This window comes from Vombatus ursinus, unplaced genomic scaffold (genome assembly GCF_900497805.2).
Source record: "Vombatus ursinus unplaced genomic scaffold, bare-nosed wombat genome assembly UNPS02014882.1, whole genome shotgun sequence".
Classification (NCBI taxonomy): domain Eukaryota; kingdom Metazoa; phylum Chordata; class Mammalia; order Diprotodontia; family Vombatidae; genus Vombatus; species Vombatus ursinus.
The window spans coordinates 1,027,329-1,039,788 of NW_020954660.1; the positions used below are offsets into that span (position 1 = coordinate 1,027,329).

The following is a 12,460-nucleotide window of genomic DNA, read 5'->3' on the forward strand; positions in this document are numbered from 1 at the left end:
AAAGCAGACACTGTTTGAAGCTTGTATTTCTCATAATGCGCACTATGCAAAATTTTAAAGCAGACACTGTTTGAAGCTTGTATTTCTCATAATGCGCACTATGCAAAATTTTAAATATCTTAGATGTTTAAGATACGTGCTAAATAAAAATGAGATAGTTTGAGAGTTTAATTTTGCTACTGGCTTTTTGGTACTTGACCCATTAGGTAAAAGAGAAAGCAAAGAGGATACTGGGGAAAAGTGTTGCTCCCCCTTCCCTTCCCACCCCTCCCCCAACTTCTAAAGCACAATTACTTGCAAAGGGAGCTACCCATCAGATCTACACTGGAGCGCTGAGCCTGCCTAAAGGCGCTAGAGTGGAGGGAGTGGGCAGGTGGTGGGGGGGAACAAGCTGAATGGGGAGTTCAGGAAGCCTCATGCATACCCTTTTTTCATTTGTCATCCCAGGGGGCACTGTGTGTTCTGTGGCAATTAGCTTATGGAGAAATTGGGTTGGCTTCCCTAAATGCTCTTAGGAGCCCACCTTGGTGTTGGTCTTCGTCTGACTTCTGTGGGTTCTTCTATAAGGCCATACATGTGAAGGTGGGGGGCTCAGTCCCTGGGAAGGGGCACCCTCAGATCGTAGGGCAGTGAATGGGGCAGCCATATGGAAAAATAACACTCCACATTAAAAGTTCCGTTTTCCATAGGAAAAGAAAATTGTAAATAACCAAACTAGATTTCAGTCTAAGAGGAGAAAAAGATCAACACATGGCTATGCAAATAAACCTACTTGCAAACTTTAGGAGAAAAAAAAAAAAGCTTTGTTCTGTCTTTGAAGTACTAGAAAAATAACCTGCTTCTATATAACAGACCAAACGGGCCCAGGAGAATCCTGGGATGGGAGATCTCATGGTGCACAAACAAATGCTCTAGTCCCTGGATCACAAAAGAAACAGCCCTAGTTTATGACATCTTAAACACAGCTTTCTCACCTATACAAGAACAGCATACCCTAAAAACTGCAGGTTAGAACTTTGGCTTGGAACAAACGGGACCTTCCCCCTGCCTCCAACATATCGCCCACCTTCCTCCTCATCTAGACTTCAATCCCAAGTGACACGGGATTTCTAGTAACTCCCTCACACTCCCAAGGGCCTGCCCTTTGAGTGTGAGGAGGTTAGAGATTAATGGCCCCAGGTGGTGGTGGGGCCTCTAGTACTTGGGGAGGAAGCTAGGCAGGGGGGAACGGAGCCCCAGGGGCTCAGATGGTGTTTTCAATTTCTGTGGCCTCTTCGATGAAGTTTGCGACAGGGCTGAGGAGCAACAGGGGGAACAGCTTGTACTCCCCATTGGGGTCTTCCAAGAGCAGTGGGGACTCGAAAGACTCAAGTGGATTCTCATAATCATCCGACAGGCTGGGTGCTACCAGGCAGAGAGGATCATCTGAGTCCTCCAAGTAGGTGGGCACATCCTTCTCATCCTCCAGGTCAGCCAGGAGAAGGTCTCCAGCATCCTGGGATCTGTCTTCAAAGGAAGGCAGGTCTTCAAATAGTGAAAGCAAAGGGTTGCCCATGTACTGGACCAGCTGCATGTCTGCGGGGAGATGGGTCGAGTATTTGATTATGCACGAGAGGCACTAACGTCCTGAGACCAAGGAGCCCTCCACGAGGACAAACCTGTATGTGGCCACGCACAGCGTGATTGCCTCACCTCACACAGATCCTGCTACAATCACCAAACTGGCCGTCCCAGAGGCTGGTTCCAAAGCCAAACGCTGTGCTCAGCAAGACCTGACTTAGCTCACGCCTTCTTTTCTGAACCCTGAAGCCAGCACCAGCCCTCCTCCTTGTTCCTACTACAGGCACCTGTCCTCACAAAGATTAAAGGCTTCCACTAGAATACTGTTGAGAAGCACTTTAAAGCCCTGGGTTTTTGCCATGGGGCTACGTATACTCTTTCAACTGACAGACATGCATGTCATGAGAATGCAACATGACTTGCAGATCTTGAACTGAGGCCCAAAGGGTCCTCAGACACCAACTTTCTCCTCATTTACATGGCAGGAAATAGACTGATGGAGGGGAAGTGACTTACTCCCAAGTCACACAGTCGCTAAGTGTCACGGGCAAGATTTGAACCCAGATCCTCTGATGCCAGACCAGAGGCCCCCACAGTAGGGTGTCTGAGAGCTGCTGCAGCTCCAAATACCACCATCTTGTGGCTAAGCTGGCAACGAGCCTCTGAACTTGGCCAACCTGTGAGGAAACGGAGCTGAGGAAGCCCCCAAGAAAAGGCAATTTGGAACAATGCTGAACCTTCATCTACTGTCAGGAGCCTAAGGTGACTCTGAGGCTTTCCTTTAAGGAGCAGGGCGTATCCTCGCCTCCTTCCACCTGACAGGAGGGCAGGATAAACTACAAGGCCTATGAGGCAAGACAAGGCAGAGTTAGCTCCATTTGACAGGTGACAAAATGGAGGCTCTCAGAAGGGCCGTGACTTGCTTAAGGTCCCAAGGTAAATGACTCAGTGGGGGTGGGCCTAGAAGCCAGAGGGTCTGCTGCTCACCAGCCCAGGCCTCTCTCCTACCTTTATTTCCATCAGCTTCAAATTCACTGGTCATTCCACCTTCTTCAGCACTCTTTGTGAAAACCAGGGTCTAGAGGGGAACAAAGGGCAGGCATGTGTTTAGCGGCTCCTCGTTCCTAGAGACAAAATTAAGTTTCTAGGAGTAAAGAGCCCCTCCGAGGAGCCATTATGGGAGCGGGAGGGGTGGGAATCAGTCCATTTCTTCTCTCATTCCACGGGCCTGGCTTTTTTGGCTTGTTGCTCTCCAGACAAGGGGAGAAATCAACGAGTGGTGTTGCTGAGCCAAGTGTACCAAATGGTCCAGTTGCGATTCTGCCTGAGCTAATATTGACCAATATTTCTCTGAACGGACACCAGCAAACACTGAATGGGGGACTGAAGTCCAAACAAGCCGACTTGTCAAACATGCCTGGTTTATCTGACAGGAAGAGGAGCAGAAGGAGGCTTTCAAGTCCTCCTGGCCCGGTCACAGCACGAGGGCCAATGCCCTGGGAGGGGCCTGCCGCTTAGAGTTTGATCAACACTATTCATTCCCTTTCCTGGCTGGAAAAAAGCAGCTCTGGGCAAACAGGAGAGTGGACTTTAGGAAAAAAAAAACCCCAAAACAAATGAATAATTTCCCAGGCAGACCAGACATGTGTGATGAGAAGGCAAGGCAGCAGCTTCTGGCCAGGAGCAGAGTCCTCCTGCTATGCTCAGAGGGAAGGGGCAGCAGAATCCCCCAGGGATTTCCAGAGAGGATCACGGGCTTCTTTGAGATGTCCAGTCTGAACCACTGCTACCTAGTGCATGTGTCAATAGTACAGGGCTGCTCCTTCTGGTAGGTGGAGGCAGGCTTCCAGCCATCTGGGAATGGGACTTACAGAACAGCCCAGGATTTGCCTGCCCATCCTGAACATTCACAGCCCAAAGGAAAGAACAGAGGATGGGTGTGCCAAAGGGGGAAACAGTGTCAGAGAAACTCATGCAGCTAATGCAGCACAATTTGTGCACATGCCCTAACTCTGGGGCTGCTCACTTGTAGGAGACCTTCGCCTGCAACCTCCCTCCTTTGTAAAATGAAGGGGTTAGACTAGAAGGCCTCTAAGGTCCCTTCCAGATTAAGCTAACATTCTGGGTTCCAGTTCTGACACTCTCTGTTCTAAGGCCTCTCTCCTGGTTCTAAAGCTCTACAATTCCATTATAATATGAAAAGGAGTCCCTTGGCCACGAAAATCAAATACTGAAGATGATTCTGTCATTCAAAATAATAACTACAGTAAAATCTCACTAATTCAAATAAAGACTGGACTAAGGGCTTCATTTGTACAACCTGTGGAGGGTCTGCTAAGGAAATTAAGTCACAGAGATGAACACAGGGAGAATGGCTAGACTAGGGAAGGGAAGAGCCTGTTTTCAAGCAATCAGCAGCTAATACGTTCATTACAAATGCTCAGCAAGTAAGGCCCCAAAGAATCATGACTTGGCAACTCTGTGATTGAGTCTGTGCACAGACCTGAAGCTGGTAAAGCCACACCTTGACATTACCCAGCTCCATCAGCAAAGTGCATCCAGGTATGTGAAATGAGTCGCCAAGTCTAGGTTCAGTCACAGACACGGCCTGGCCCATGAGGACGACAGAGGCCAACAACTAAGAACCGGGAGCATGTACTAGATGGAAAGAGAGCAGGGAGGAGGGGCGGCCAAGAAGTTGTTCTCCGTCGTCCTCTGCTCAGAAAGAGGCAGTGCTTGCCCAGTATTTTCCCAATAAAGGCGCTGACACCTTTACCTGGCATTGAAGGACCTCCAAATTCTGCCGCCACTTTACCAACTGTCTGATCTTATTTCATGTTCCTCTCTGCCATGCCCCATGTGCTCCAACCCAACTGGCCTCTCTGCCCACCCCCTGAACATGGCCACCCTCTCCCATCTCTGAGCTTTCACTCACACCATTCCCTACATCCTTTCTTTACCCACCATTTGACACCACACTCCCTTCTCCCTGCTCATCCCCACCTCCCGGCTTCTTTTGCCTCTCACCCCAACTCCCACCTTCTGTAGGACGCCTTTCCCAGTTCCCCACTGATGCTAGTACCTTCCCTTTGAGTCTTTCTCTAATGGATCCTGCCTAGATCTTGTTTGGACATAGTTGTTTGCATGCTGTCTTCCCCATGAGACTGTGAGCTCCGTGAGGGCAGGGCCTGTCTTTTGCCTCTTTGTATCCCCAGCACTTAGCACAGGGCCTGGCGCATCAGTGCTTGTTATAGTGTAGGTGGCATGGCCTGCTACCAGAGCAGAGCCTCCCCAATGGCAGGGGTTGTGTCTCCTAGACACTTCATTTCCACAGTGTTCCATGTGCTCACACCTGTGGATGTGAATGGGATGGAATGACCAACGTGAAGAATGAAGGGAATCCTGCAAAGATGTGCATGAAGCAAAGGACAACCCCTGAACAACGACCACTATAGACGTAGGACCAAGCCAGGCCTTGGGAGGCGTGGCCTCATGGGTGGCATCCGGCATCCACAGCACTTGTGTAAACCACTTGCTCTTCTCCCTGGGAAATCTTCATTGCTTGGGATGACTGGCAGACATTCAGAAATGACAGTGACGCACAAAGGCCAAGCCAAGACCGGTGGACCCTGGCACAAATGGCAACTCTTCCAGAACAAGACTACATGTGCCATCAGCCACATTCAGGCTTTCTTACTTAACTACATTAACTGTATGTTGTGAGATTTTTAAGGACCAGCTGACCAAACAAAACAGATCGATAACTATCGTGTGTCAATAAACAGATGCATTTGCATCGGACAAATCCTTCACCCCGCCCCCGCCCTTCCGAAGGCTGCCTCATGAGGCGGATCTCTGTGTGGGGAAGAAGAGGAAAATCCCCCATTTCCCAATCCCTCCTCTCTCCAGCTGCCCGATTAAGCCCAGGTCTGACCATGTCACTGCCCTGCTCAAGATGCCCCAGGGGCAATCCTCTTGCCTCTCCAGAACAGCTCAACACTGCGGCCTCCTTCTCCCTCTTCTGGTCCACGACATCATGCCTGAAATGCCGTCTCCAGGCTGCTTCTGAGACTCAGTTCAACTGCCACCCTCCCATGTACAAGAGGACGTGGCTGATTGCACAGGCAGGTCACTGTCCCTCCAAAGGCCTCAGTTCCCTCGACTATAAAATGAACACTTCGACTGGACAGCCTCTGAAGTCTCTTCTAGCTGTAGCACTAAGGTCCCCAGATCCTACATCTAAAGTGACCTGTGGGGTCCTTCTGGCCAGACCTAAGAAGCTGCTTCTGCTTGAGGACAGGATAGTAGTGAGCCACTGAGTGGTGTGTTCCATCCAGTTGTACTTTGCCCATGACTAAATGACAAGAGTCATCTCTACATACTGCTCCTTCCCTCCCCACCCCAGGATGCAGGTCCTTCACCTCTAGGCCTCAAGCAGCCAGCCAGCACCCATTCCCTAAACTGCCACAGCTCCCTTGCTTGGCAAGCTGGAAGGCACCTGTGCAGGAATCTAGGCCAATCTGTACCTGAGCCAGAATCCTGTAGCCAGGCTCCACTCTAAGACTTGGAGAATAAGGATCTTAACCATAATGGGCAAGCCCCTGGGGCCACTGCCGATAGGCAGTTTTAATCATGAAGGCTGAACTCTGCCTCCCTACAACTTCCCCTCAGTGTCCCTAGTCTTGAACACTGGGAAGCAGGACAAGTCTACTAGTCCTTTTTCCACATTGAGACCCTTTAAACACCTGAAGACAGTCACTATCCTCCCCTTCCCACCCTTCCGTGTTCTCTAATGCCATCAGTTCCTTGGTCTCCAGTACTCTGAAATATCCATCTCCTTCCCTTTGGACATAATATCCCTCCCAAAAAAGTGTGGCACCCAAACAAATGGCCCTGCGAAAGACCGTACTCCTCCCACCTCGTCTGCTCTCATTTCAGACCCCCTTCCACTGTGAAGATCCTGGAAGCTCTTTGGGTTACCATGTCACACAGTTCACTGAGACTCCTCCATCTTTTCTTACAGTCTCTCAGCGAGCCACACCGCTTTTGTCCAGCTTGAACCCAAACTTTCTCTCACACTAACCCCTCTGTTACCTTCCCAATGTGGCCTAATCAGCGATAACGATCTTAATTTGTACGTATGTCATAGGGAATCAGGACAATACAGACAGTACATCTCATTCCAATTCTCTTGTTAGTAATCCCACCACTGGATGGAAATCCTTCACAATGGTAACCAATACACAGCATCATAATTTGACAGTAAACACATATACAGACACCATCCGAGAGCTCTATAAGATCGAATTCACTCTTACGTCAGCCAAGTTGGATGAGGCTCCTGTTTCATTCATGTTCAGGATTGGAAATTCAGCAGTTGGAATCTGAGGAGAAAAAAAAAATCATGTAAACACAATCCTTTAAATCTAAGAATTTAAATCCAATTTAACTTCTGACTGCTATGGCAGAATGAAAGGCTTCTGATGAGGGTGCTAAGAGGGGATGCTGCTAGAGCCAGCTCTTACCAGCTCCTGAGAGCTGCATTTTCAATTTTCAGTGTGGTTACTTATACCTTGGAAATTGGCAAATGCTACAAAAATTGGTGCTTCATTTTTTTGTTGCTGTCTAGACTTAACAGAGTGAGGGAGAAAATGTTAATGATACAGACTAAACTTCAAAAAGTAGTCTTGTGTGTACAATATTTTTCCCGTACTGAGCCAGTTGTCAAATACACTCTAGCACCACACATGGGCACGTCCTAGAACATGAAACCACCCTGTTTCTGGACAAAGGTATCATGCCGGCAAGAAAGGGAAACTCTGGACACTGGAATTAGACCACAAGCTTCATAATTCAATGTGTCCCCAGGCAATTCTCCGAGGTTCTAAGTTATAGATGGGCTGTTGATAGCACAACAGTGAAGGGAGTTTCCATTCTGGGAGTTCCCTATAATGTAATCCCATGGCTCCACCAAGAAAAAGGCCTTGGCATCCATTGTTCATATGCAACTGTTACTTTTAGAAGGACTCTCTTAAGTGAATCTGAGAAGAACGGTAATAAAAATTACATCGCAAAGACACACCCATTAGAATAATTCAAAGAAGGGCCATATCATCTTTTGATTTTCTAGTTCAGAGACTTCAGGCTAAAAGTCACACTGCTGGGAAATAGTGTGGTGAGCATTGTGCTAGGGGCCAAGAGGCCTGTGTTTTGCTGCTGGCCTGGCGCCATAGTTTCCCTGACTATCAGCTGTCTGTGGGGGAGGGGGTCATGAAAATGATCAAGTGGAGAGAAGAGTCAGCATGTTATTCTTCAAATACACATGTTTGTGAATCCTTGGCCTAACATTATCTCTCCCGGCCCCAGAATAAACAGCCGCCCCCACCTCACTCAGGAGCTCGGGGTCCGGAGTCAGTTTATTTGCAGACAACATGGAGTGTAGCTCCTCCAGATTAGCTTCGATACAATTCAGAAAATCCTGCATTTCGTTCCTTAAATGAGGAGAAGAGAGGAAATTAAAGATCTATGCATGAAAGCCAATGGAAAACATGGCCATCTAGTTGACAGGGGATTCATAAGACTTGAGCCCAACACCACAGGATGTCCTTGGGCAAATACCACAAAACATAAATTTCACAGATTGTGGCACGTCCTAGAACATGAAACCACCAACCATATGGCTTTCTCCAGTCAAAGGGATTTCATGTCTAGCCTACAAAGCCCACTGCTATTCAGAAGGATGGCAGCCCCATCACTCATTGGTTAGAGCTGAGACACAGTGCCTCCCCATCCCCTTCCAGGCAACATACCAGAGTTCTGAAGTCTGAAAGAGGGAAGGGAAAAATATGTGTATGTGTGTGTGTGTGTGTGCGCACATGTGCGCATGCATGTGTGTGTGCATGCACAGGCAACATCCCCTAAGAATTCTAAATAGGAAGCCATCCTCAATCTCTTCCAAAGGGAGTCTTTATTCCCAGGCTGGAGCTGGATCAAAGTACTCCACTGGCCTAGGAGGAAGGGAGGAAGGAGCTGCTAGGAATTTCAACAAGCTCGTCCATTTTGCAAAACAAATGAGATTTTGAAATAGCTACATTTCTTCCAGCAGCAAGTAATGTCCTATTTGTTCAGACTTTCTCTCATTAGATAATAGTCATTTAGTGTTTGCAGTTGAATGAATGAGTGAATTGTACTTTGCTTGAAATTTGCCAGTAGATGGGAAACACGGCATTCAGAAAAAAAGAATCAAGCTAATCTTATAAGCATAGAAATATTTACAGTTCTTGACTTGGCCCCAAAGTGTAAGCAATCATTCATTCAATGAGGTCTGCTGAAAAATTCTACCTATTTCAATTGGCTGTTTGTTGAGCACCTACCTTCTATAGGCCCAGTGTTCAGTAAGGGGAACACAAAGTTTCATGAAAACCAAAACGTCCCCGTCCTCCAGCTTTCCATCTATTACTGGGAGGGTCCCTTATGTACACAGGCAAGTACGCCACGAGGCAGAAGTGAGATGTGGCAAAGGGGAGAGCTGCCCCAGATACTCTTGAGACCTGTTCTCATTGCAGCACTGCTCTCAAAGCTGCCAAGACACCCGTACAATGACCCCACACTGAATCCCTGAGCGATCCTAACTGAGCTCTTCGAAGACCCAGTGTGTGCAGTGAGAGCTTTTGACTACCTATTTCAGTTCTCTCTCACCAGAAATAAAACCAAGTACATGGTGCTGCGCTGGACACCCTACGGGACCTGCTGGACATGGCGGTTCATTTGGCCAAACTAATTTTGTTTTTTTTCCCTCTCGTTTTTATTCTTTGTTACAAGGGAGCGCTTAGTGAGTATGTGAAGTGAAGGAAAGTGAAGGAGTGAAGGAAATATAAACACACAGAAGGGTATAAAACTGCTGTTTCACAAGAATGTAGAAAGGAGATGACATTGAAGCTGGTCCCCTCCAGGCCTCAGTTTACTCATCTATAAAATGGGGGGCTAAGCCGAGATGATCTCCAAGGCCCCTGCCAGGTGTACATTCTACACTCTATGATACTACGTTACATTGTGTCTGAAAGATTTTGCAATAGATTTGGCAATATGGAAAGAAGAAAGAGAAAAGAGTATCTACAGAGGGATATGCTGCTGGGCCTGGCAAAGTTCACCTGTGCCTACCCTCTCCTCATGCACAAGGAGGGTGGTCAGGAGAGCACAGGCCCAAATCAAATGATAAAGTGTGCCAACACCATCCAATTCTGCAAAGATCTGCTGACGGGGCCGAAACCCAGGCCACCACCTCTCCCTCACATGCCATTGCCAGTTTTTTCCTGGGTATAGATCTGCTGATGCTAGTGTCTTAACAGCTCCAATTTAGTAGGGCTTTTTGCTGAAGCGAACACAGCCTTCTTGCTTCAGGAAATGAAGACATCCTTTCTGCTATTGTTTTGGGGCCAAGCCTCAAATAGCTACTTGCACATGTAAGAATTCTGCCACAGATGAATAGCAGCCCAAGGGATTCCTCTCTGCCCCCTGAAGATGCCCAGCCTCCCAATGTCTTGACTCTTCTTAGCTCTTAAGCCTGGGATTCCCTCCCTCCTTTCCCTTCTCCTTTCTCTTTTTCCTACCTCTCTCCCTCCTTCTCTTTGCTCTTTTTTTTCCTCTCCCTTCTTTTCTCCATTTCTCCCACTCTTCCCCTCCCCCTTTCTGTCTCTCTCTCCTTCCCCCCTCCCTTCTCTCCCCTCATCTTTCTGTCTCTCTCCTTCCCCCCTTTCTGTCTCTCCCTCCCCACTCTTTCCCTCTCCCCTTTCTGTCTCTTTCCCTCCTCCTCTTCCTCTCTCTCCCCCCTTCTTCCTTTCTCCCTCCCTCCTTCCTCCACTCTCCCCCCTCCTCCCACCTTTTCTCTCACCTTCCTACTGAATTCTTCCTAATTTATCCTTTAAAGTCCAATTCCAACACCACTGCTCTAATTCCCTCCTCCCCTAGTCAGTCATTCACGTTCTTCCTTCTCTCTTGGAGTTCAAACATGGGAGTTAGCTGTGCCCATTACTAGGCTGTAACCTCCATGGGGTCAGGTACACAAGTAAGAAGAGAATTCAGCCACAGAAGTCCAAGGGCTTCCTCTGTGCACTGTTGCTGTTGGGGGGGGGGGGGGGGGTGTTTTTGGTGTGGGTTTTGTGTTTTTGTGGTGGGGGGGGGGTGAGAAGAGAGGGAGAGTTAGCTCCCTTGACTGCTTGTTATCTCATCAAACTTTCCATGGCCACAGGTGGCCAAGGACGTGTTTTTTTTAGAAGTCTTGAATTGCGAGTCAGAGGAGACCCTGCTATTTACCAGATGCATGACTTTGCACAGGTCATTTCTCTCTGGGCCTCAGCTTTCTGCCTTATAAAATGATAGGGTTCAATATACTATCTACTTTCAAAAGGAAGCAATGTATGCATAAGAGAGACTCCATCTCCCACAAGCCCACCTTTCCTGTTCTCTATGGGAAGGTTCATGTTTGCTGGTGTCTATCCAGTTTGTAACAGGCAGAGGGATAAGACTTGTCATTTCAACTGAGATGACAGTGTAAGAGAGGTGCCTGGGCCAGCATGGCTCGGCGGCAGGACCTGAACCCAGGGCTTTCAGGCTCCAAGGCCAGTTCTCTTTACGTTAGGCCACATTGTCTCTAAAGTTCATAATAAAAAGACAATATGGCAAAACAAACACAAAACAGTCGAATGGACTAGGTGAGACAATCTGGAAACAGCCCTTCTATAGCCTATGAACCCAAAAGGCTTTGGGCCTTGAAAGTCTACTATTAGCTATCCAAGTGGACCCTAAACTCTACCTTCAAATGACCCAAAGCGAGGCAGGTTTCAAGGTTACTACCAAATCTGGACTTAACTGCAGCAATATGGAAAGTGACAGACCCAACTATGAATTGTGCCCAGCAGCGACTGCAACCAAGCACCCACCTACCACAGGCCCTCATTTCTCTCCTCTAACTGGCAGCAGCAACCCCTTCCTGAACCCTGCCAAGTGGAGCCAGTTTCTGAACAAGCTTTACCCCGCCCAAGGCTCAAAGGGCTCCCACCCCCACCCCTGGCCCCACTCTCCTAGCCCTTCCTGACGGGAGCAGAGTACCTGTTCAAAAAGCCACCACCCTGGGTGGAAACATGGCTGTCATTCAAGATGGAGTCAATAACCACAGCGGGGTCTTCAGAGTCGCTGGCCTGGGAGGCGTGGAGCTCCAGGGGAAGGTTGTCAATGTCCTCAGGCTCCAGGGAATCCTCAGTGATTTGGAGGGGGCAGTCAGTCACATCCAAATCCAACCCAAATGATGGTATTATATGCACTGGGGATAGATGGCTGCTCCTGAGAAGTAATTAACACGTGGACATCCATCAGCTCAGATGCATTAAGTCCCTACCACATATACCACGGCATTCAAAACAAGGCAAATGGTGTCCCCCAAGCAGGTCCAGCTGAGGACATCTATGACAGGGAACTCATCGGAGAGCAATAAATATTCATGGCAGTACTTGCTGTGGCAGCCAAGAACCAGAAACTGAGAGGGTGTCCATCAATCAGGCATATGAATGTCATGGAATATTACTGTGGATAAGAAACGATGGTTTCAGAGAAACCTGGGAAGACTTGGATGAACTGATGCAAAGGAAAGTGAGATGAACCAGGAAAAAGATTTACCCAACAGCAACAATGTCAAGACAAATAAGTCTGATCAATACAATGGCCAATCAGGGCTCCACAGGAGCTGTATAGGTACAGAAGGAGACACACATTTCCCGAAACGAGGAGCGTGTCAATTGGTTTTGCTTGATTATACTGATTTGTACCGACAGCAGGCTTTTATTTTCTGGAGGGGAGAGCTGGGGGGAAGTTGGAGGGGGACAGTAGAAGTGATACAAAAACAAAA

At 48.1% G+C, this 12,460-nt stretch overlaps 1 protein-coding gene across 3 annotated transcripts in view; it reads right to left on the reverse strand.

Annotated features, from left to right (window-relative positions):
• Positions 1 to 27: 27 nt before the first annotated feature.
• Positions 28 to 12,460, reverse strand: part of LOC114028440 (heat shock factor protein 3-like) — a 56,553-nt gene continuing 44,120 nt past the window's right edge. For 2 of the 3 annotated variants that reach the window (XM_027842679.1, XM_027842677.1), the window contains 5 exons: positions 11,668 to 11,898; positions 7,946 to 8,051; positions 6,879 to 6,944; positions 2,569 to 2,638; positions 28 to 1,575 (listed from right to left, as the gene is read on the reverse strand). In XM_027842679.1, the coding sequence (XP_027698480.1) occupies positions 1,244 to 1,575; positions 2,569 to 2,638; positions 6,879 to 6,944; positions 7,946 to 8,051; positions 11,668 to 11,898 (805 nt within the window). In that variant the 3' untranslated portion in view covers positions 28 to 1,243. The remainder of the gene's footprint in view (positions 1,576 to 2,568; positions 2,639 to 6,878; positions 6,945 to 7,945; positions 8,052 to 11,667; positions 11,899 to 12,460) is intronic. The other variant, XM_027842678.1, reaches the window with a different exon arrangement.